Below are 26,270 nucleotides of genomic sequence, written 5' to 3'. Positions count from 1 at the left end.
TATAATAAGGCTTGAAGTCATTTCTCAAATTTTGTTCTTTTCCTTCAATACTGTGTTAGATACTTCCATCTTCTCTTGAACAACATATACTAGCGTAAAATGAAAGCCCAGAAGACTAAATATTAGAATTGTATTACTACCTTATGCTTAGAAGATACTCAATAAATATTGCATGTGAAATGTATTCTCACCAGAAATTTGTGTTTATTGGTTTGAAAAAGAGATAAAAGTAGGGAGCAGAGTTGCTGCCATATTAATGTGACCATACCTGTAAATGCCATTTCCTGGTATTATTAAAGGTTCAGAATCTGACTTTGCATTGTTTAGAGTCTAAGTGGCAAGATAAAAATGAACACCTATATGAATATAACAAATGATATTTTAATGACATAAATCTTATTCACTGTGCATAATAGTTCTTCCATTCTAATTTATGTTGACATTTTTATAATGAGGGCTCTTAGGTTTGGTGATTGATGTTAAACTTTAAGAAGATTGTACCAAACTTGCACAAATTACAGAAACATTTTCAAGTGTAAGATTAATAGATATTTTTTCTTCCCACGAAATGCTTTTTCCCCCATGAAATGTTTTAGTTTATTAAAGTGAGAGGATTAATATTTAGTCTTTTAGAAGACAGTTTGTTTTTAAGAGCACTTAATGAAATACTGTTAATAAAGTATTAAAGAATGACTTGGTACTACATGACACATAATTATGTTTACATCTGAGGCCTGAGTTGATTCTCTTTATTCACTGATCATGCCTACCTACATCATGAAAATTGAGGAATGGAGAAAACTATATGTGGATACAATGTATAAGCAAACAGTGATCTTATATATACCTTCATATATCTTTTATCTCTTCCTGCAAATATAAATTCCCAGTGTGTATTTAAATTCTTTATTATAGTTGGTGTCTAAAGGAGTAAAGGGTTCTGATATGTCTCCTCCTTTGGGACAGCATGAAGCAAGTGGCTCGCCATCAAAGCATCAGATAAGACCTGTTATTTCTGTGACTTCAGCCTTGAAAGAAGTGGGTATGGTAAGTTTCCTAAAATTTAGAGCTCCTTAAAGTCAAAAGATTATCAAAAGGATTCAATTTAATGAAGTTATATTAATTTCTAACGTTCCATTAGATTTTTCTAGGAATAAAATTACCTAAGATTTCTGTGTCTGCTCTACTCTGAATTCTGGAGCCTTGCTGCTCATAAGTTTTATATCTAGGAACACCTGGTAGATAAAACTATTTTAAAGTTACTCTCTCTCCCTCTTTTACTTTAAAATAATATTGAACAAATAAAATATATATACAAATGTACCAAAAATAAAGCAAAAACATTTTTATATCCCAGCTTTCATAATTAACAAAGGCGTACTTTTTAAGAAATAATGTCTTTGGTACTTAGAGTAATTAACTCTAGGAATAAAGTTTAAGACATATTTACATTTATTGTTTTGGCATAGCAAATGTTAGAGGAGTCAGTATAATTACAATTAATGCATCAGTTATTTCTTTTACCTTCTATTTCTGAATCTGTCTTGCCATATGGATGACACACAAATATGTGGGCGAGTATAAAGTTTAAGCTCTGAAGAATGTGCCAGGTATCCATCTGAAATGTGAAAACTCTGTTCTAAGGTTAAGGGAAATGGGTTCATGATGTGGAATTTCAGTCTAGAATTCATCAGACAGAAGGGGAAAAGTCTCCTGAACCATCTATATAATAAAGAGCCAGGGTCATAACGACCCAAGGCTCGACCAGACCGGAAGTCAGTGCTGGGTTGCTGTGGTGACCCAGCACTGACTGGGGCTGCTGTGGGCGCCCAGACCCAGCACTGACTGCCTAGGGGGCTGCGGATCAGGCCTGGAGAGAGGCCTGCAGAGAGAGAGGCAGGGCCTGATCTGTAGCCTCTGGCAGCCATTGATCAGAACTTGCTTCTCTTTCTCTCCTGGCCTGGCCAACAGCCACACCTCCATTTCTCTCCAGGCCTCCACCGGGGCTGTTGATCAGCCCCCATTGATAGGCCCAGAGATGCTGACTGGCATAGAAACTGACCAATCAGAACCAGATCTGGGTGAATGTAAGGAGCCAATGGCTGCCTAGGAGGTGGAGCTTTTGACACTGACTGGCATAGAAACTGACCAATCAGAACCAAATTGGCTGGCAGAGGAGGGCAGTTGGGGGCGAGATCAGACTAGCAGGGGAGGGCAGCTAGGGGCGATCAGGCTGGCAGGGGAGAGCAGTTAGGGGTGAGATTAGGCTGTCAGGGGGGTGTCGGTGGGGGTGAGATCAGGCCGGCAGGGGAGGGCAGTTAGGGGCGATCAGGCAGGCAGAGGCAGTTGGGGGCTCGATCAGGCTGGCAGGGGAGAGCAGTTGGGGGCTCAATCGGGCTAGCAGGGGAGGGCAGTTAGGGGCAAGCAGGCAGGCAGGTAGGGGTGGTCAGGCAGGCAGGCAGAGAGGTTAGGGGCGATAAGGCAGTCAGGCAGGCAGTTAGGGACGATCAGGCAGGCAGGCAGAGAGGTTAGGGGCAATAAGGCAGGTAGGCAGAGAGGTTAGGGGTAATCAAGCAGGTAGGCAGGTGAGTGGTTAGGAGCCAGTGGTCCCGGATTGTGAGATGGATGTCCTAAACCAGTGGTTGGACATCCCCCGAGGGGTCCCCGATTAGAGTGGGTGCAGGCTGGGCTAAGGGAAGCCCCCCTCCATGCACAAATTTCGTGCACCGGGCCTCCAGTATAATATAACACATTAACCTGATTTCTCCTCTCCTGGTAATTAATGTCTGTGCCTTGTAATAGTTGAGTTTCATTAAATTTTTGTAGACAACACTGTTATTGGTGCACCAATTTTTACAGCCTGTGTGTTTGTCTTGAAAATAAGACTGAGTAGGAAAAGACAAGTTTCTTGGTCACTCTTAAAAACTTCATAGAAGTAACTGTTGTTCTTTAAGTAGGATTAGTCTCTCTTCTTTCTGATAACGACTTTGCATGTACTACGTTGTTCACTTCAACTTTAGATACCACTGTGTGGTTCCCTCCTGGTACCCAGTCTCACATCTCAAGTAGCTGTGACCTCTCTGGTTGTAGCGACTGCTAATTCCTGACTACTATACTGGGTAAAAGGCTCTTTGTCTCATTACATGTATTGCTTTCAAACTGACCCCTGTACTTTTTTTGTGTTTTTCTCAAATACTACAAATTAAGGTAATTCATGTAACTAAATGGTTTTTCTTTGTGTTTTCTTGGTAAATATTGCTTACTTATACTTTTAAAATTGCTCTTGCATACTCTGAGTCTTCCATATATAGTTTGCTTTCATAACCACTAATTTCTTCTTTTCACATATGTAAAAATTCTAGGTGTCTAAGATTGCTATGATTTTGCTAATCAAACAATAGACTTTATATTATCCTTGGTACATGGGGCTCAGAACTCACTATTGATACTCTCTTGGCTTAGGTAAAAAAGCCAGTTCTCAATTATGTTTAGTAGTATTGCTTAATAAGCATACATATGTACATGAAACAAAGAAAGCTTCAAAATAACACGGCCTATCTTGAATTACTTTATTCAGCAAAACTTTCCTTAGCTCTAATTGAGAGCCTATATGAATTAATTTTCTTTTTATTTCTATTATTGACTTAAAATTACCAAAAAATTCAGGTGCCAAAGAGGAAGAGGATATAGTCAAATAGGTAATCAGTAATCCAAAAATATGACAAATAATTGAGAATTGGCCGTTTTACTATATATTTAATCTATTACCTGTTTCTCACTGCTGATAATATAGGAAGTTGTGTTAACATTTACAGGAATAAAATAACTCACAAGGAACAATTTAATGAAAAACAAAAAGTAACAAAAATTTTGAGTTAGAATGTTAAAATAACATTATTTCTTACTCTGAAACTATCTGTGTTTAAAGGACAGAAGTTTAACTGATACCCAGGACACCTCAGAAGAAATGCAAAAGACTAACAATTCCATTTCAGTAGGTACAATTTTCCATTTTTTCTCTCAGTCATTTTACTTAATCATATACATTATAAAATACAGCATTTTAACTGTTTCAGAGTAAACGAGAAATACTACGGAGATTAAATCAAAATCTTAAAGCTCAAGAAGATGAAAAAGGGAATCAGTGTCACCCTGATATGGGTGAGGTAATTGTGCATGAAAATGCCGAAAAGCATGAAAAAGAAAAGTTGATTTCACCTGATCGCAAGAAGTGGGAGGCAGGAGGTCAACTTGTGATTCCTCTGGATGAGTTTGCATTGGATACATCCTTCTCTGCAACTGACAGTATGTATGAAAGTGTTTTTATCCTGTTTTGGCATAGCACACATGTAAACTTGTAGACTGGACACTCTGAGGGAAAGAACACTTTAGAGGGATTGAGAGAACCTGGAAGAAATTCACATATATGTGAAACATGGGGACAAAACTATTCAACCTTAAGAATAGCAAGGATTTTTATTACAGAAGTGTAAAGTGTGAGCGGGGGGACTAATGATATATACTATTTAAATTGTATTACTTTAACCCTTTCTAATCTGTTCCAGGAATAATTCTTGATGCGAACTAGAGTAGTAAACTGACAAAATCTCAGAAAGGTCCCTTAGGGATTTAGCAGGACTATTAAGAAGATCTCAATAATATATTTATTCAGCAATATTTATGAGCACTTACTATTGTCTTGCATTTTCCCAGGCACTAGATAGAGATATAACCGTGAATGAATGAAGTGATATGTGCTCTTTGGAGCTAATATTCTAAAAGAGCGAGGCTGACCTCTGTCTAAAGTTTTAAGTAATTTTTTTTAATGGACTATTTTTGTAGAATTCTTTCTTACCATGGAGAAAAGCCCAAAGATTCCACAGCATTTGTTTACTTATTTTAACAGTTCTTTTAAAAAAAAAATCTTTATTGTTGAAAGTATTACATATGTTCCCTTTTTCCCCCCATTGACCCCATCTAGGATGCCCCCCACCCCCCGCCCCAGGTCTTCACTACCCTGTCGTCTCTGTCCATGGGTTATGCATATAGGCATACAAGTTCTTTGGTTGATCTCTTCCCACTCACCCATACACCCCTGTCTTCCCTCTGAGATTCCACAGTCTGTTCCATGCTTCCATGTCTCTGGATCTATTTTGTCCATTAGATTCCACATATGAGTGAGATCATGTGATACTTGTCTTTCTCTGACTGGCTTATTTTGCTTAGCTTAATACTCTCCAGGTCCCTCCATGCTGTCTCAAATGGTAAGAGATCCTTCTTTTTTACAGGTGCATAGTATTCCATGGTATAAATGTACTACAGTTTTTTTATCCCCTCATCTGATGGGCACTTGGGCTGTTTCCACATCTTAGCTATTGTAAATTGTGCTGCTGTAAACATAGGGATGCATACATTCTTTCTGATTGGTGTTTTAGGTTTCTTAAGATATATTCGTAGAAGTGGAATCACTGGCTCAAATGGCAGTTCCATGTTTAATTTTTTGAGGAAACAATTCTTTATGGAATTCCATTATATGCCACATACTCCTAAGCAGTGAGGATACATAATGGTTAAGACATATTCTCTCCACTCAAGGAGGTTAGGGTCTAGTGCAGCCGTGGGCAAACTACGGCCCTCGGGCCGGATCCGGCCCGTTTGAAATGAATAAAACTAAAAAAAAAAAAAAAAGACCGTACCCTTTTATGTAATGATGTTTACTTTGAATTTATATTAGTTCACACAAACACTCCATCCATGCTTTTGTTCCGGCCCTCCGGTCCAGTTTAAGAACCCATTGTGGCCCTCGAGTCAAAAAGTTTGCCCACCCCTGGTCTAGTGGAAAGGGAGGCAAGAAAAGAGGCAATTCATTATAGTTGATAAATAATGTGGTAGGAAATAATCATAAGGCACTGTAAGAATATGTATCCCAGGGCATAAATCAGTCTTGGGAGAGCTAAGAAAATGATTTTTGGAAACAGTGATGTGCTAATAAATAAAAAGTGTTAGCTAAATAAACCAAAGCTAAGCAGAGTGTTTGCAGCAGAGAATTAGTAGGACTGATAATTACGAGAGCATGTGAAGCGCAGGGAATGGATATAATTCAGCATGGTTGGCAAAGTTCAGAATTCAAGACAAAGAATGGCAAGCAAGAAACCTTGGAAGAGGTAAGCAGGGCCAGATCATGAAGGGTTTTATACACTGGCTGTGTTGAACAGTATGAGCTTTACCCTTATTGAGAGAGGTCTTCAAACAGTGTGCCATTAATGGTTTTCTGGCATATTGAATCCTGACTGGGGAATAATAGATGGGGGACGGGGCGGGGCGGGGAGCATAATAGTATCATCAGACTGGTGGTACTTTGAATTTTTGTCCTCTTCCCTAATCTGGCTGCTACTGTTTGCATCTCAGAGTTTTCAAATAGCTTAATAGCTTATGCATTTCGTCCTGGCTTCTACAGCTGTATTGAGAGACACAGGTTGATGCTTACTTCATCTTCCCAAGACTTTGAAATGTAATTATCCTTAAAGAGATTTAAATACTAAGAAAATTAGTCTTTATAGTTATCTGTGTAATGGCAATTTCTAGTATTTTTTAATGTCTTTGTTTAGGTTCACATATCCACGTAGTATCATTTTCCTTCTGGCTAAAGGACTTATTTTAACATTTTTTTTGTAATATTGGCGATAGATTCTTTCAACTTTTTATACTGAAGAGTATTTCACCTTAACTTTTAAAAGATATTTTCTCTGGGAATAGAGTTCTAGGTTGGCAGTTTTGTCTTTCAGTGCTTTAAAGATGTTGCTCCACTGTCTTCTTACTTGCATTGTTTCTGACTAAAAATCTGATTCTTACCTTTGTGCCTCTCTATATAACATGGCATTTTTTGGTGATGTGTCTTGAAATTGTTGTTTTAGATATTTTTCTCAATTGTTTTGGTTATTTAGGCAATAGCACAATCCAGTATCCTATTCCATCTTACTCAGGATTAAAAAGTCCTTGAGACCAGTTTTTAGAGGCCTTGTACTAATATAGACGAAAAGTATTGATAACTTTCACAGAGTTGCTGAAAGATGATAAAGAAAAGAGGGCACTTGTAAGATATATTTGGAGACAGGCCTATAAGGGTTTTATGTGAAACTCTTCTAGAAGTTTGTCAGAGGAAGAAAAACTTTGAAGACAAAATGAGGAACATTTAGAGTTAGGAAAATTGAGAGTGTGGCTTGGATTACAAGGAAAAAGAGAAGACTTAAGAAAGAACGATGACAAATTGAGGCTAAAAATTTACATTGGTTTTGTCCAGGAAAAGGCATTGTGATCTTGATAAAAGCAGTGTCATTAGAGTGCCAGGGGCAGAAATAGAGCCTAGGAATTAAGAAGCAAATGGAAGTTGAGGAAATTAAAAAAAAAAAATTTTAACCAATGGACACAGACACTGGGGTGGTGGGGGCTTGCCAGGGGTGGGTCAATTGGAGAAAAAGGAGACATATGTAAATCTTTAGACAATAAATTAAAAAAATTTTAGAACCTTTTAAGGAAGCTGAGCTGTGAAGGGCAATAGAGATATAAGTTGGTGATACTTGGTAGCAATTTAGAGTCAGTGAAACTTTATGAAAAAAGAGACTTGAAAATATTTTATGCTAATTAGGTTAAAATATATCACATCACTCTCCCATTTTAAAACAAGTGATTTCCATGGCAATTAGAACAAAAATCCAAAGTCCCTTTCATAATCCACTAGGCTCTCCTGAGGTTTCCCCTTGCCTATTGACCTATCTACTTCTACCTACAGTGGGGCCTTGACTTACGAGTGTCCCGACTAACAAGTTTTTTGAGATGCCAGCTGTCTCTCAGCCGATTTTTTGCTTTGAGTTGACAGAGTAATTTGAGTTAACGAGCTCGGTCTCAGAACGAATTAAACTCGTAAGTCAAGGCCCCACTGTACTCACTTTTTACTTCTTTTAACACATGCCAAGCTCTTTCTTTTTCTCTTATTCTTAGTCTTCATTTTTAGTATTAATATGTCTTATTTCTTCTCAATGCTTTTCAGATTTTCTCACTAAGCTATGGTGTTTTTTTTAAGCTATGGTTTTAGTAAATTTGATTATGATGTACCTTTATGTCATTTTTCTTCATGTTTCTTTTACTTGGGTTTTGTTGAGCTTCTTGGATTTGTGAGTATATAGTTTTCATCAGATTTGTTTGCCATTATATTTTCCAGCCCTCCTTTCTAGATGCTCAATATGAATCTTGTTAATGTTTTCCTTATCTGTGAGTATCATCAGCAATCTTGTCTCTAGTTTGTGGAACATATGGAATTCAGTCATAATGACAGTTATAAACGTCCCTATCTACTAATAACATCATCTCTGTCATTTTGGGGGTTGGTTTTGATTGATAGACTTTTTTTCTATTTAGTGTAAGTTGAATTCTGCTGCTTTTTTATACAGGCTTGGTAATTCTTGTTTGGAGGCCAAGCAGTTAATTTTACTTTGATGGGTGTTATGTATTTTTGTGTTTCTGTAAATATTTTTGTTCTTTTTGTTCTGAGACACAATTCACTTGTAAAAAGTTTGACCCTTTTATGTCTTGCTTTTAAGTTTTGTTAGATTGAGCCAGAACAATGTTTAGTCTGTGGCTAATTTTTCTCCCTTTACTGAGTCAAAAACCTCTCTGAGTAATGTACTTGATGCCTTGTGAATTATAAGATTTCCTTTTCTGGCTGGTGGGAATAGGGACTATTTCTGATCCTGTGTAAACTCCAAGTATTGCTCCCTCTACTCCTTTCGGGTGGTCTTTTTTCTAGACTACAGTAATTTCCTCACACATGTGCTGATCATTATTCAGCTTAGACTTGAAGGGGCTCTTTACAGTTCTCCTGAATTCTCTATTTGTGTAGTTTTCTACTCTTCAGCCCTCTTCTTGCCAACGTAAGCCACTTTGCCACCCTAGACTTCCAGCTCCATTACCTCTGCTCAGAGAGACCACCTGGTCTTCCCTGTATCGAAGGGTATGAAGTATATATATATTTTCTTATGGACATTCAGTTTTCTACTTTCCTTTGTTAAAGAGACCCCAAACACATATTACATTGCTTTGGCATCTTTGTCAAACACCAAGTGGCTGTAAGTCATAGGTCTATTTTTGGGTTCTCTACTCTTTTCAACCATCTTTTTGTAAAATTGGTTCCCTGTTGGTAACCTTTTTGACTGTACAAACTGATTATTACCTGCTAATTTTCAGGTCCTTACTTCCATAGAACTGGTACACAAAAATTTATATCAGTAAATATTTGGGTACCATTGAAAGTTTATGACTTATACCCCATACTAGTAGCCTGGTGCACGAAATTTGTGCACATTAAAAGGGAATTAATTGCCCTAAGCGGTTTGGCTCAGTGGATAGAGCATCGGCCTGCAGACTCGAGGATCCCAGGTTCGATTCCAGTCAAGGGCATGTACCTTGTTTGCGGGCACATCCCCAGTGGGGATTGTGCAGGAGGCAGCTGATCGATGTTTCTCTCTCATTGATGTTTCTAACTCTCTATCCCTCTCCCTTCCTCTCTGTAAAATATCAATAAGATATATATATTTTTTTAAAGGGAATTAATTAGCGGAGATATTTTAATATTGCTATTTGCCCTTTCTCTATAATAGAAGTGTGAGAAATGAAAGGAAATTAGTAAAATGTATATGAAAATAATATATAAATTTATTATATATTATTAAACAGTAACAAAAGGATATAACAACAACAGAGGCATGATATAAAAACGAAAAAAATATAATATGAAAACAACAAAAACATGATATGAAAACAACAAAAACATGATATAAAAACAACAGTGATGCAAACAGTGACTGATAAATTGATTAAACTTATTCTAATATCTCCCTGTACACCACATTAAGAGTGAAAACACTTTCAGAGTGCTTGAATTGGTCATTTATATTGGGAATGAAAGGTTCTTCCATCGAGAAGTAAATTTGCAGCAATTCCTGTAGACGCTGTGGGTAAAACAGTACCACCACAACCTCTGATATAATGTATTAAAATTTTATTGTGGGGAGCCACTACAGTGTTTTGGACAGGTTCAAGCCTTGGACTGATGAGAAGGCACAGTCCTCTCATTGCCACGTGCAAGTCCCAGCTTGGAGGGCAGGGCCCTCCCAGCACAATTATAGCCAACAGCAATAGTTGTGAGCTTGAACCCATGGTCCGAACACGTGGCCACACATGCCTGAGTAATATGGGCTTGATAGAGTTCAGGTGCATGTAGTTGAGTAGGATTGAAACCCAGGAGAATGTTGTAAACATCTTGGTTGTGCCCTTACTTTGCCTTGTGGCATCCACACTAATAAAAGACAAACATGCAAATTGATTGTACCTTCATTGCACCTTAAGCCACGCCCACCAGCCAATCAGAGCAACTATATGCAAATTAACCCAACCAAGATGGCGGCCAGCAGCCACGGAGCTGGAGCAAGCAGGAGGCTTGGTTGCCCCAATGATGGAGGAAGCCAAGCTTCCCATCTGCCGTGGCAGCTCTGAGCTCCACTCAAAGCAACAAAGTTTCAATTATAGATGGTAAATAAACCCCAGATACCTACTTTCAGCCGGCTGTGGCTACGGAGCTGGAGCGAGCAGGAGGCTTCCCTCCCGCCTGCCCTGGCCAGCTCTGAGCTCCTCTCAAGGCTACAAAGTTTCAATTATAGAAGGTAAATAAATCCCAGGATAAAAAATTTAAAAAAAAGGAGAGGCTGGGAGCTTCCGTCGCCAGGGGGCTTGACCAGCCTGAAAATGGCCCTCAGCCCCTCACCCAGAATGGCCAGGCACCCCAGTGGGGACCCCCCACCCTAAAGGGGGTGTGGCCAGCCTGAAAACAACCATCAGCCCCTCACCCAGGCTGGCCAAACCTCCATGGGGTGAGGGTCCCCACTGGGGGGGGCTTTACCAGCCTGCAAACAGCCATCAGTCCCTCACCCAGGCTGGCCAGGCACCCCAGTGGGGACCCCCACCCTGAAGGCGGTGTGACTAGCTGCAAACACCCATCAGCCCCTCACCCAGGCTGTCAAGGCACCCCAGCGGGACCTCCACCCTGATCCGGGACACCCTTCAGGGCAAACCAGCTGGCCCCCACCCATGCACCAGGCCTCTATCCTATATAATAAAAGGGTAATATGCAAACTGACCCTAACAGCAGAAAGACTGGGAATAACTGGTCACTATGACACACACTGACCACCAGGGGGCAGACGCTCAATGCAGGAACTGCCCCCTGGTGGTCAGTGTGCTCCAACAGGGGGAGCTCTGCTCAGCCACAAGCCAGGCTGACGGCTGCCAATACAGCGGTGGTGGTGGGAGCCTCTCCCGCCTCCTCAGCAGTGCTAAGGATGTCCGACTGCAGCTTAGGCCTGCTCCCTGCTGGCAAGTGGACATCCCCCAAGGGCTGCCAGGCTGCCAGAGGGATGTCTGACTGCCAGCTTGGGCCCGATCCCCCAGGGAGCAGGCCTAAGCCAGCAGGTGGACATCCTCCGAGGGGTCCCAGACTGCAAGAGGGCATAGGCCGGGCTGAGGGACCCCCCCCGAGTGCACAAATTTTTGCTATAATGCTATAAAATAAAGACATGGCTATGGGCGTGGTCGCTGTCTCTCAGAGAAGCAGCGTCCCACCGAGACCCAGATTTCATTCTCTTGTCTGTCTTTTCTAAGCCTTTCAGCTGCCCCCACTCAGGTTCACCCTTGGCTGTTCTGGCGCGGCACACTTTATAAAGATATGCCTCTACGCTCTGGGGGCAGGTTCCTGCCTCAAACCCTGCCCTAACAGGAAACAGCTCCGGGAAACAGCTCGGGGGGAGGGTGCAGCCATTTCCAAGATGACCCCTGCAGGACTGACTTCCTTCCGGTTAGTCGCGGTTCTGGACGTAATGTTACACCCAGGGTTTTTATATAAAATTATATTCTATCTATTACTGCTAGATACCTAAGTGCTAAATGTATTATTAACAAACATTCTGAAAATTCAAACTTCAATAGATAATTTCCCATATTTTTGCTTTCCTAAATTTTATTTTTCAAGTTTACCCAAAATTATTATTGTCAAAAAGAAAATGTAGTGGCCTACTTAAGATATATAAGAAAATAAAACAAAATTTCTTAGCTATACTTTTCTCTACTTTTAATCCATCAGTACATTTAGCTTAGTATTTGTTTTCTGTTCTCTTCAATTAAATTCATAGAAAAAATTAATTTACATTTTATCTTTTTTGTGCTCTCCCAATAATTGCTCAATTATATTAGTTTTTTTATTTTCTCAAGTAAAATTTTTATAGAAACATAATATATATATTTTTTATTTTTATAGTCCCTAAAATTCTTTAGTATTTAAAAAGTAATTATAGATATATTTTTATTACTGGTGTTAGTTGTTTCATCATTCATTTCCTGAAAGTCTTCTTTTTTTTTTTAATATATTTTATTGATTTTTTACAGAGAGGAAGAGAGAGGGATAGAGAGTTAGAAACATCAATGAGAGAGAAACATCGACCAGCTGCCTCCTGCACATCTCCTACTGGGGGTGTGCCCGCAACCAACGTACATGCCCCTGACCGGAATCGAACCCGGGACCCTTCAGTCCGCAGGCCGACGCTCTATCCACTGAGCCAAACCGGTTTCGGCGTGAAAGTCTTTTCTTAAGCATCATCATCATATGCTGTTTGTGATATAACCTTTATTTCTCATGAAGTACTGAGTTGGATAGAAGACCATGAATCTGCCTCATCTATATCTATAAAACCCTAATATACAAATAGACCAAATGGCAGAACAACCAAACAGCCAGTCACTATGATATGTGCTGACCCTCAGGGGGCGCGGGTGGAACATGGTGGGTGTCGGTAGCAGGCAGCAGAGCATGGAACATGGCGGGCATCGGCCGTGGCGGGATGGTAGAGCAGGTGAGTGGGGGTGCCAGACCAAGGCAGGGCTCCAGTCACTGTCATTGGGGCATGCCTCTGCTGGTTACTGACAATTTTTTGTTCCCACGCGCCACGGTCCCTCCCAGCACTTGCACCTGCTGCCAGCGCCTGCCCCTCTCACACCCACTGCCAACACTGAAGCCACCACTCGCAACCGCTGCTGGCGCCTGGCGCCGGCCCCAATCGCTCGGCACCATCAGCGGGTGTGAGTGGCGCCTGCCAGCCCTGATTGCCCCTCAGGGCTTCTCCATCTCCCCCTGCTCCTGAGGGACAATCAGGGCTGGCAGCCACCACTCGCAGCCACTGCTGGCTCTGGCCCCACTTGCACTGCTGCTTGCACCATCAGTGTGTGGAAGCGGTGGTGGCTAGAGCGGGACTGCCAGGGGACTGGGGGCCGCAACAGAAGGGGCTGGGTGGAGATGCCCCTGTGCCTACCTCAGCCTCGCAGCCCACAGTTCCTCTTAAGGTGCACAAATTTGTGCACTGGGCCCCTAGTCTATATATATAAAAGCCTGAGCAACCAGCTGACCGGCTGACTAGGTGGTAGCTATGACACACACTGACCACCAGGGGACAGATGCTTAACACAGGAGCAGAAACCGTAGACAGGGAAACATGGAACAGACTGATGAATCTCAGAGGGAAGGAGGCACGGGGGAGGGTGGGAAGAGATTAACCAAAGATCTTAGATGCATACTAGAGGCCCAGTGCATGGATTCGTACACTGGTGGGGTCCTTCAGCCTGGCCTGTGCTCTTTTGCAATTTGGGACCCCTCAGGGGATGTCGGAAAGCTGGTTTGGGCCCAATCCCCACAGGCCAGGCCGAGGGACCCCACCAGTGTAAAAATCCATGCACCGGGCCTCTAGTAATGCCGTATTATGTTATTTTATTGAAATAGTTGTATCTTTTTCTTGTAGGACATACAGTGGGAGAGGTTATTAAATTAGATCCTGGAGGATCTCCAAGAAGAGTCTGGGGAAAAAGCCCTACAGATTCTGTTCTAAAGATACTTGGAGAAGCTGAACTACAGCTGCAGACAGAATTATTGGAAAACACAACCATTACAAGTGGTAAGCATAAACTGGTTGTTCTATACTGGCAGTAATATTAAAAACTAAACTAAAAGCTGTGGTACATTTACACAATGGAATATTATGTGACTGCAAAAAAGAAGGAACTCTGGAAATCATTAAGCTAAGTGAAATAAGCCAGTCAGAAAAAGACAAATACCATATGATTTCCTTAATATGTGGAATCTAATAAACAACATGAACTAACAAACCGGGGTATGTACCCTGACCAGGAAACAAACTACCACCTTTCAGTGTTTGGGACAACACTCTAACCAATTGAGACACACTGGGCAGCTTTTGCCCTTTTATTAATTGGATTGTTTGTTTTCTTACTGTTGAGTTCTAAGAGTTCTTTATATATTTTGTGTAAGAGTCCTTTATGTATTTACTAGAGGCCTGGTGCACAATTCATGAACAGGTGGGGTCCCTGGTCTGGCCAGCAATCTTGGCCATCAGGCCAGCTGGCTGGGTGGGAGGGAGGGGCTGCAAGAGGTTGGCCAGCCAGGGGGACGGGCTGCAGGAGGTTGGCCGTGGGAGTGCACTGACCAACAGGGGCAGCTCTTGCATTGTCTGCCCCCTGGTGGTCAGTGCACTTCATAGCAACCAGTGGACTGGTCATTGGGTTGTTGGATTGCTTAGGCTTTTATATATATAGACTAGAGGCCCATTGCACGAAGATTCGTGCAATAGGCCGTCTTTCCCCTGGCTGTCAGCACCAGTTTTCCTCTGGCACCTGGGACCCAGACCTTCACTCTGGCCACCGCCTTCCATCTTCGCTCTGGACACAGTCTTCGCTGTGGCTGGAGCCTTCAGTCTTTGCTCCTCACTCCGGCGGGAGTCTTCAGTCTCCGGCCAGAGCTGCTCCTGTAGCTCCTTCCGCCCCCCACCCTCCCCCTCATAGCTTGATCGCTGCTTCGCCTGCAGACCTCACTGACAGGCTCCTGGGTCCCGGGGTGCCGCCTTGCCTGCGGCCCGGCTTTCTGATCACGATCAGGATCACGGGCTGCAGGCAAGGCGGCTCCTGGGTCCTGGGGTGCTGCCTTGCCTGCGGCCCGGCTTTCTGATCACGATCACGGGCCGCAGGCAAGGTGGCTCCTGGGTCCCGGGGTGCCGCCTTGCCTGCGGCCTGGTTTCCTATCACGATCACGGCCTCAGGGTCCCGCCGCCCAGGGCCGCACACAGGGGTCCCGGCTGACGGCGGGGCTTAGGCTGTACACGGGGGCCCGGATGGCGGCTCTCGCTGGCCCGCCCTGCCCGCAGTATGCAAATTACCACCTTTGTTGGTGGTTAATTTGCATATCACTTTGGTTAGCCAATGGGAGGTGTAGCGAAGGTACAGTCAATTACCATGTTTGTCTATTATTAGATAGGATGTCTTTTGCAAACAATTTTTCCCAGTCTGACTTGTGTTCTCATTCTCAACAGTGTCTTTCACAGAATGAAAGTTTTTAATTTTGGGGGGAAAGTTTTTAATTTTAATGAAGCACAGTTTATTAATTCTCTCTTTCATGGATTATGTCTTTGATATCCTATCAGAAAAGTCCTAGCCAAACCCAGGATCATCAGGATTTTTTGCTGTGTTACCTTCTAGGAGTTTTATAGTTTTGCATTTAACATTTAGGTTTGCTATCAATTTTTGAGTTAATTTTGTGACATGTGTAGGGTCTGTGTCTAGACATTTTTTTGGCCTTTGGATGTTCAGTTGTCCAGCACCATCCTATATAATAAAAGCCCAGCAGCCATAATGGCAGAATGACCAGAACGACCGCTTGACCTGTCACTATGATGTGCACTGACCACCTCTTGGTCCCTTTCCCTGGCCGGCAGGCTCAGATCACTGATGGCGAATTGGGAACTGGGGTGGGGGGGCAGGACTGGCGAGTGGGTGGGCGGCCGACCTCTTGGTCCCTCCCCTTGGCCCGCAGGCTCCAGAGGCCGGTGGTGAATAGGGAACTGGGTTGGGTGGTGGGGGATGTGGATGGTGCCAGGCCAAGGCCCCTGCCCCGCCAGTCGCCCCACACACAGTGGACGACCTGCAGCAGGGGTGGGGTTGGAGAGCAAGTGGGAACGGCTGACCTCTTGGCCCCTCCCCCAAGCCAGCAGGCTCCCATCGCCAGATGGCGAGCGAGGAACAGGTGGGTGGAGGCAGGGGGCGGGGCTGGCTGCTGGTAGTCAGGGAAGATGGCCCTGATCGCAGGCTAGGCTTAGGGTCTGTACCCATGCATGATTTTGTGCACCAGGCCTCTATTTTATTATAAAGACTATTCTTTCTCCATTGAATTGTCTTTGCTCCTTTGTTAAAGATCAGTTGACTATATTTATGTGGTCTATTTCTGAGCTTTGTTCTGTTCTGTTGATCTGTTTGTCTGTTCCAATACCACACTCTCTTGATTACTGTAGCTTTTAGTAAGTCTTTTTTTTTTTTTAATTCTTTACTGGTTAAGGTATTACAAATGTGTCCTCTTCCCCCCCCATTAAACCCCCATCCTCCCCCCGCCACTCATGATCTCATCCCCCTGTTGTCCATGTCCATTGGTTTGGCTTATATGCATGCGTACAAGTCCTTTGGTTGATCTCTTCCCCTTGCCCCCTCCCTCCTCTACTTTCCCTCTGGGGATTAATAGTCTAATCACTGTTTCTCTGTCTTTGGATCTGTCCCTATTCATCAGTCTGTGTTGTTCTCTATATTCCACAAATGAGTGAAATCATGAGGTATTTATCTTTCTCTGACTGACTTATTTCACTTAGCATAATGCTCTCCAGTTCCATCCATGCTGTTGCAAAAGGCAAGAGTTCCTTCTTTTTTACCGCAGCGTAGTATTCCATTGTGTAGATGTACCACAGTTTTTTAACCCACTCATCTGTTGATGGGCACTTAGGCTGTTTCCAAATCTTTGCTATGGTGAATATGGTGAATATGGTGAATATGGTGAATATAGCTAAGATTTAGAAACAGCCTAAGTGCCCATCAACAGATGAGTGGGTTAAAAAACTGTGGTACATCTACACAATGGAATACTACGCTGCGGTAAAAAAGAAGGAACTCTTGCCTTTTGCAACAGCATGGATGGAATTTTTAGCAGCACAATTTACCATAGTAAGTCTTGAAGTTAGGTAATATTATTCCTCCAACTCTGTTCTTTAATATTATGTTGGCTATTCAGAGTTTCTTTCTTGCTTCTCCACATAAATTTTAGAATCAATTTGTCAATATTCCCAAAATAACTTGCTGGGATTTTGATTGGGATTGCATTGAATCCATAGATCAAATTAGGAAGAGCTGATATCTTTTTTTTTCTTTTACCAGAAAAGTTTTTACTTTTTCTATTCTTATTTATTTATTTATTTATTTTACATGCAATAAACATTAATATTTTAAGAAAAATGATTTTAAATATGTTACATGCAATAAACATATTTCAAGAAAAAAGATTTTAAATATAATATTACCAAAACTGTACTAACATAGTATAATATCACAAAAGTTATAGGAAATATTAAAAATCTGCAAATAACAGGATTACTCCTATTATATTCTAAAATATTTTTTTCTCTGGCTCTATTTTTGTTCATCAGTTTATGTTGTTCATTATATTCCACAAATGAGTGAGATCATGTGATATTTATCTTTCTCCGACTGACTTATTTCGCTTAGCATAATGCTAGAAGAGCTGATATCTTGATAATAATGAATCTTCCTATCTATGAACATGGAATATCTCTCCATTCTTAGTTTTTCTTTGTTCGTTTTCATCAGTTTTGTAGTTTTCCTCATTGTGTAGTGTTCCCCCAAGTTTAGGAAAGTGTTCCTTTAGTCTACAGAGGAACTTCTACTGTGTGTACTTTGGATCTTTTTTTGCCTTTCTATATCTTTCACTTTATCTTGAATCCCTTTTGTTGCTTTTAAATTTTATTTTTCAATTACAGTTTACAATGTCTCTTATTTCTTGAATTTTTCCCCTGTTCACCTTTTATACCTATTAAGACATTGTGCCTTTTGTTTATATGATCTTGTGTCTATTTTATAATCTTTATTTCTAATCTTTTTTTCCCTAGTCTTTCCTAAGCTCAGTCAACTTTCTCATTCCTGATTATTTTTTCATGTTGTTCTCTTGTGTTTTATATTATGTTCTTAATGTTTCTAGTTGATTTAAAAATAGTGAGTTATTGCCCTGGCTGGGTGGCTCAGTTTGTTGGAGCATTTTCCCATATACCAAGGGGTTGTGGATTCAATTCCAGTCAGGGCACATACCTCAGTTGTGAGTTCAATCCCCAGTCAGGGTGCGTATGGGAGGCATCTGATCAATGTCTTTCACATTGATGTTTTCCCTTCCTTTCTTCCTTCCTTCCTTCCTTCCTTCCTTCCTTCCTTCCTTCCTTCCTTCCTTCCTTCCTTCCTTCCTTCTTCTCCTCCCCTCCCCTCCCCTCCTCTCCCCTCCCCTCCTCTCCCTCTAAAAAACATAAAAATAGTGGGTTACTGATTTTAATTTGTTTTGTGGATTTTCATTCTCCATGGCAGTGGTTTTCAACCAAGGGTGATTTTGCCCACAGAGGACACTTGGCATTGTCTAGAAACATTTTTGGTTGTCACCTGGAAAGGGTGCTAGAGGAATCTAGTGAATAGAGACAAACAAAAACAATTAGTTAAGAATTTCAAAATACTATTGTAACACACATACATTGGTTTCACCAAAAGGAAAAAGAAAGTAAATCATATATTAACCACCTTAGAATTCATTGTGTATAATTAAAATAAAATTTGGCTGTCATGTACCTTAATTAATTATTAATTTCTAATACATAGCAGAGCTTAACCATTAATTACCTGTTATAAGAATGCAATTTTTGAACTTTTCTCTAAATGCTATTACTGGTAAAACACTTGCAAAATGTAGCATGATTTTTCATTTTTATTGTTTCAGAGATTTCTCCTGAAGAGGAGAGTTACAAACCCTTAATTGCTGGAGAAGAACAAGTAAATTGTATTTCACTTGAAATGAACCCATCAGCTACTGTTGATTCTTCTGTTGAGACAAACAGTCCAAAGTTTAGGGAGGTGTCTCCACAGATATCATTGAAACCAGAAGGAAATGTGGATGGTATGTGTTAAAGGGTCAAAATGAGCTGTATTTAATTGAATAATACTTTGATCTCTTATTTTTTTTAAGTTACTAATATTTTAATGTGCCTATGAATCTCCAAGAAGGGGATATGCTATGAATCATTTACCAAATTCATTTGTCCATGAAACTCTTGAGGCCATGTCTTCCTCGAGAAACTTTTGTTGCCTAGAAGGAATTATTTTGGGTTTTCTCTTCTAAATTCTCCTTATAAACCAAACAGTTCTTTCTTCAGTCAACCTCTGTCTTGCACTTTATCAGAGACTACTAAAAAAGGTAGCTGCTTAGATAGTTCCTTAGCTAATCACTGAGTTTGTTCAGAACATTTTCTGTTATTCTTGTTTTCACAGGTACCAAATTTTCTGCTACTATATAACAAGAATCCCCTTTTCTCTAGCCTCCAATAACTTTTTTTCACTGGCCAGTCTCTCACCAACTGTCCCTTTGAAGCCTTTCAACTTCTGCCTGTTGCCCAGTCCCAAAGCCAGTGCACATGTTTTAGGCTTTTGTCATGTCAGCACCCATTTTTCAGATAAGAAATTCTGTTTCAGACAAACCAATTGCATGTGAGAAACAGGCAGTGTCTAACTTTTGGTATAACCCAATACACTGAGTGCAGTAGAATTTAGCAATCCTTTTAGGCAGATGCTCGGGCACTTTAGATTGTATCCTTAGTCTCCAGATTTCCTCTTTCCCTGCCTGCACTTCTTTAATATAACCAGCTGTATAGGGAAAGGATATAGTTGACATGATTTTGTGGAAGTTAGGGGAAAAGAAAGGGTCTCAGATTCATATATATTCCTATGGATTTTAGCTGAACCCTGCTGAAAGCAGCTGGTTGGGACTGCTCCATAGTTGGTCTATCCAGCTTTTGTGCTAACATTCACCTCTTCAGTCTTAGACCCCGGACCTTTGTCCTGGTCTAAAAGTCATCATTCTTTACCTTCGCCCCCCTTCCCCCCATTGACCTCTCCCAGCCCAGACTTTCACCCTCCTATTGTCTGTGTCCATTGGTTATACTTATATGCATACAAAGGGGGACATATGTAATATTTTCAACAATAAAAGTAAAAAAAAAAAGAAAATTTTTTAAAAAAGAAAATAAATTACTACTTGTTCAATACTATGCTGATTGCTGGAGGAACTAAGAAATAAACTGTCCAAAAAGAAAAAAACACACACAAAAAAACCATCATTCATAGGAATCTATACATCTTTCCCCCTGCAATCTCTAGGTCCAGCATTGCTTTCACATTTTGTCCCCTTCTTATAGATATAGGAACTTCTGTGTGCCCTGAATACCAGGAACCTACTCTTGCAAGGCATGGGTTCTAGCTCAGGATCATCCATCTATCTACCTCCCACTGGCACGTCAGTTCTGCTAGCTTTGCTCCATGTCAGCTAGTGCCATGAAGGATTTCTTCTGAGGTTTTGTAGCCCCATTGGGAGAAGGTTGCCACTTAGTCCTAATCCTTGGGCGTATCCAAAGCTATTCAGATGTTTGTGAAGCACCACCCCCTTCGTCTTGACTTCTAAATGTGTGTGCAGAAGAGAAACATGAAATCCTTAACAGCTGCCTACCTGTTTTTCTTTTCTGACTCAGTTTTTAAATAAAAATTGTCCCAGACTGCAACAAAAAAAAAAAAAAAAAAAAAAAAAAAAAAAAAAAAAAGAAATTCTGTTTCAGTTATCTATTCATGGAAAACAAATTAGTCTTACAACTTAGTGGCTTAAAATGACTATTATGTTTTATCTTACACTTTTGTGAGTTAAGAATTGGGAAGATCCTTCTCTGCCGTGTGGAGAAACCCTTAATTGCTGGAGAAAAACAATTGCTGGCATCACTCAGGGGTATTCCGCTGTCAGCTGGGCTTATCTGGAGCATGCAAGATGATGTCACCCCCTGTCCTGGCAGGGCTCAGCTGGGCCTGCTCAACTGGGTTCCTTTTTTTTCATTTTAGTCCAGCCGTGGGCAAACTACCACCCGCGGGGCGGATCCGGCCCATTTGAAAGGAATAAAACTAAAAAAAAAAAAAGACCGTACCCTTTTATGTAATGTTGTTTACTTTGAATTTATATTAGTTCACACAAACACTCCATCCATGCTTTTGTTCCAGCCCTCCGGTCCAGTTTAAGAACCCATTGTGGCCCTCAAGTCAAAAAGTTTGCCCACCCCTGTTTTAGTCTCATGGACTTGCCATTCAGTCTTTCCTGAATAGTTAAAGCTTCTTATAGGGTGGCTTTGGCTTCCAGATTCCAAGGTGGACAATGCCAATTCTCTTAAAAGCCAGATCCAGAAAGGACATAGCAACATTTCAGTCGTACTCAGTTGGTCAAGGCTATCACAGCACTGGGCCAGCACAAGGGGAGGGGAGAAAGAGGCCCTTTCTAGATGAGACAGATGTCAGAGACTTGCTGTATGTGTGACCATCTTTAATTCACCACAATAACTTAAATATTCTTATTCATTAGAATCATAGTTAGTAGGTATCATAGCCTTTTATTTAAAAAAAAAAAACGCACAAACAATTTTAGGCATAGAATAGAGGCTGTATAGCTTAGTGCAAGAGTCAGCAAACTTTCTAAAAGAGCCACAGGGTATGTATTTTAGACTTAGCAAGCAAAACAATCACAAATCTACTTTGTACAATGAGTCATATTTATATACTTAAGGTGCTACAAAACAATTGTTCATGAAGAAGTTAATAAAAAAGAATTTCCCCCAAGTGCTTACCTTATATCAGTAACTCCCAAAAGTCATTTGAATAAAAGATAAAAACTTTAAGGATTGATACAATATCAATTATCTTTCTAAATAGGACAGCTAATTGGAAACTTTTTAAATAGAGAAGGAAAGAGTATTTGGATTTTAGGAAAAAAGAGGAGATGCTGCTGGCTTAAATAAGATAGCATTGATATCAGAATTGGAGAGGAGTTAACAAAGGAAGAAGAAAAACTCTTCTCATTATTATTTATTTTCAGAAAATATCAACCAGGTAAAAAATGAGTCACTGCCAGAAAACAGAAGTAGTACCCTGGTTATTAATTGTTTGAAGGTCTAGGAAATTAGATTTAGTGCACTTCAATTATGTTCTTAATATCATTGTAAAAATCTAGGTAATAGGATTTTTTTCTTTTTTGGTTTTTTGAAGATAGATTTTGGTAATTGAATTTCCCTGTCAGTTATTAATCCATGATATTACAGTCTATTCTTCCTTGTTTCTAACCACAGATATTGTTATTTTTAAGCTACTTTTTATACCTTCTTTAAAAGCAAATTGTATATTACCGAAATTTTAAGAAAGAAAAAATTTTATATACTAATAAAAATACAGTGTGCAATATTTCTTTTCAGTATTTTTATTGCAGTGAAAAATTCAAAAGGAAAAATCTATCATTTCAAACACAGCTGAACTAGAGAGTTAACACAATACTTTTTCCTGTTATCATTAATATATTAGCCTAAAACTAGGTAATGATAATTTATAGAAATTCATTCCATTTTCTCTAAACTAATTTTGCTTTGAGACGTTTTTTGTTATGCTTTTGCTTTCAGAACCTGATGATTTGGAAACAGAGGTTCTAGGAGAGCCATGTGGAACAAACAAAGAAGATGGCTTACCTTTCCCTGTAACTGATGTATGGGTTAGTGAGACGAAGGAAACAAAGGAAACTGAGTATGTTACCTCTTTTTTCTTGTATGTCAAAACCTGGATCCCGTTTTGTAATTCATTTTTTTAAAAAGTATGTTTTTATTGATTTCAGAAAGGAAGGGAGAGGGAGAGAGAGAGATGGAGAGAAACATCAATGATGAGAGAATCATTGATTGGCTGCCTACTGCATGTCCCACATTGAAGACTGGCCCGCAACCCAGGCATATGCCCTGACCAGAAATTGAACCATGACCTTCTAGTTCATAGGTGGATATTCAACCACTGAGCCCCGCCAGCTGGGCTATAGTTCACTTTTAAGAAATACTATCATGGCCGGGTCAGCATGACTCAGTGGTTGAGTGTCTACCTATGAACCAGGAGGTTTGGTTCGATTCCCAGTAAGGGCACATGCCTGGGTTGCAGGCTCAATCCCCAGTGTGGAGCATGCAGGAGGCAGCTGATTCTTTCTCATCATTGATGTTTCTGTCTCTATCTCTCTCTCCCTTCCTCTCTGAAATGAATAGAAATATAGTTTAAAAAAATACTGTCATAATCTAATATTACCCTATATCTTATACCTTATAAAAGTAATTTAATTTTTAGACATTATATTCATATGGTTCAGAAATCAACAAGTATATAAAGACATACAGTAAGAAGTCTCTTTCCACCTCTATCCCCATCCAGCAAATTTCCACTCTCCTCCTTCAAATATTTTTAGTATGTACATAAGCAAAAACAAATATATAGTCCACCTCCCTTTTAAATAAAGTTGTTAATATAATGTACACAGTATTTTCAACACTTTACATTTTTAGTCAGTAATCCAGGAATATTTTTCATATTAATACATACAGTGCTTCCTCTATTTTATGACTATTTAGTATTCCATTATATGGATAAACCACAACTCAGCGTCCTTTATAAATTCATATGCTGCAATGTATTCATTACCTTTTAATAAAGTCATTTTGCATGAATGTAAATATATCTATAGGATAAATACATAGCTGTGTAATTAATGGGTCAATTCCATTTTTATAAAATGCATTTGTAATTCAATTATTGTTCTCTCCAAAGGTTGTACTCATTTATGCTTTCAGAAAAAAATGTATAAAATGTCTTATTTTCCCCACAGCCTTGCTAACCTTTTATTATCAGAGTTTTTATTTTTGCCAATCTGATAGTATGGTTTAGGGTCTTAGTTTATCTATCTTATTATTGGTAAAGTTGAGCATAACTTTTCAAATGTTTAAGTTTCATTTCTATTTTCTGTGAGTTTCTGTTTATATGGAAATAGTTCTAAAATATTGAGTGATTATTGAAACAAATTTATATTGAATAAAACATTTCCATATACCAGAAAATGTAATTCTATGTAAAATCATTATATATGTGCATATATATGTCTGTAATTTTAAAGGAAAAGTATGGTCGAATGTCCACCAAACTGATAACAGCACGGGAAACTAGGATTTGAGTGGTTAGGGGTGTCTTAAAAGAAACACTACTTTTTTTTTTTAATTGAGGTAAATTTATATAACATAAAGTTTATCATTTTAACTATTTTTAAATGTACAATTCAGTAATATTTAATACATTCACAGTGTTGTCCAACCATTATCACTATCTGGTTCCAGAACATTTTTACCACCCCAAAAGGAAACCCTGTACCCGTAAAACAGCACTCATTTTCCCATCCTCCCAGCCCCTGGCAATCACTAACGTGCTTTCTGTCTCTATAGATTTGCCTATTCTGGATATTTCATATGAAATAATACAATATGTGGCTTTTTGAATCTGTCTTCTTTCACTTAACATAATGTTTTTAAAGTTCATCTTTGTTGTAGCATGGATCAGTACTTCATTCCTTTTATGGCCAAACATTTTTCCATTATATGATTATAGCATACATTTTTATCCATTCAGCAGTTGATATACATTCACCAGATGATGATGGGTCATTTTCAGTGTTGTTTCTACCTTTTGGCTATTGTTAATAGCAATTCTGTGAACATTTGTGTACAGGTTTTCATTTGAATGCCTGTATTCAGTTCTTTTGGTTGTATACCTGGAAGTGGAATTTCTGCAGCATATGGTAATCCTGTGTTTATCTTTTTGAGGAACCAAGGAATACTACATTTTGAATGAAGAAATGTATTACTTGTATGATTAAAAAGAAATAGTTTAAAAAGTAAAAATAGAAAATTGTTCAAAATTTGTAACTAAAAAAGTAAAAACTACTTAAATTTGATATAGGTGAAAAGTATTAAGAAAATAAAAACTGCCTATGAACCAAACCCACAGAGATAAATTACTGCTACCTTCTGGAATATATTCTTCTAGTCTAGAGATTTTCAACTGTTAAAAGAAATGGTGAGGGAAGTTGTGAATGATTATGATTGCTGAAGATTTGGACAGGGTAAAAAATATACTGTGCTTATGAGAGGAAGTATACATATAAATGAAAAAGATATTTAGGAGAGAAATCACAGCATGCCAGTGAAGCTTAGTTCTATTTTTTTATATTTGAGAGTGCTATTTCTAGTAAACTGTGAAGTTGTTTGTTTGTTTTTAAACTGGTATACCTATATGTGACAGATTAGAAGATAGAATCACTATTCAGCAAAATGAAGTTTCTGAAGAAGGAATCTTAAGGAAGGTGGATCAACTTAGTGAAGTTCATATAGGTAAGCATCCTTGTATTGGTCTCATTACGTTCTGGAAGGTTGTGAACACTAACCTGTTTTATTTGGACAGTATATTAATAGAAACTATTCCTTTTCAGTCACCTCAATCATTTAAAAAATGCAATAGACATAGAGCACTGGACTCTGCATTTATAAGCCTGGATTGCTTGACAGTGTGAGCAATAAAACGTTTAGGTCAGTTATTTTATTAAATGTTCAAAATGAAAAGAATTGCTTCCCAAAACTAAGGCAATATACTAAGGACATTCATAAGTTGTCTTGTTTTTAAAAGTTAATTAAAATATAAAAAGCATACTTTTTTTCTATCTAACTTATAGGAATAAAGATAAAGTGAAACTAAATATGAGTGTCTAAACAGTGTTTCTTCACATTTTCTTGCATCTGTGTGTACATTTTAGAGTTTCCAATGTGATGCAAGTACATAACATTAAATCTTTTTTCTGAAAATGAGACATTATATCCTGTTTTAGATTACTTATCAGATAGTACAATTACATACAGCAGGTCCTCTAATAACATCATTTTGTTCAGAGTCATTTCTTTATAACATTGATGAGACATAGTAGGCACTTACTCTTGTTTATATCAGTTAGCCTATTGTAAAATTGGTTTTGTTATATGTCATTTCAGTTAAAGTTGCAGAATCTATTGGCAACATTAAGTGAGGGCTATATATATATTTTGATTTTGTTTTTCTGGTAGACATGAAGGTTTTTTGCTAGAATTTGTGTTAAATAC

The 26,270-nt window shown here is 39.5% G+C and overlaps 1 protein-coding gene across 4 annotated transcripts in view; it reads left to right on the top strand.

Annotated features, from left to right (window-relative positions):
• The window catches only part of NEK1 (NIMA related kinase 1), a 142,983-nt gene that overhangs the window by 98,188 nt on the left and 18,525 nt on the right, over window positions 1-26,270 (top strand). For 3 of the 4 annotated variants that reach the window (XM_070415458.1, XM_070415455.1, XM_070415456.1), the window contains 7 exons: window positions 916-1,047; window positions 3,929-3,994; window positions 4,077-4,305; window positions 13,893-14,045; window positions 18,971-19,147; window positions 22,725-22,845; window positions 25,423-25,511. In XM_070415458.1, the coding sequence (XP_070271559.1) occupies window positions 916-1,047; window positions 3,929-3,994; window positions 4,077-4,305; window positions 13,893-14,045; window positions 18,971-19,147; window positions 22,725-22,845; window positions 25,423-25,511 (967 nt within the window). The remainder of the gene's footprint in view (window positions 1-915; window positions 1,048-3,928; window positions 3,995-4,076; window positions 4,306-13,892; window positions 14,046-18,970; window positions 19,148-22,724; window positions 22,846-25,422; window positions 25,512-26,270) is intronic. The other variant, XM_070415457.1, reaches the window with a different exon arrangement.

The sequence above is a fragment of the Myotis yumanensis genome, unplaced genomic scaffold (assembly GCF_028538775.1).
Source record: "Myotis yumanensis isolate MYYU_CA2020_CCGP unplaced genomic scaffold, mMyoYum1.0.hap1 SCAF_5, whole genome shotgun sequence".
Lineage (NCBI taxonomy): Eukaryota > Metazoa > Chordata > Mammalia > Chiroptera > Vespertilionidae > Myotis > Myotis yumanensis.
The sequence above is the reverse complement of the archived record's forward strand: the minus strand, read 5'-3'. Positions and strand labels throughout refer to the sequence as shown.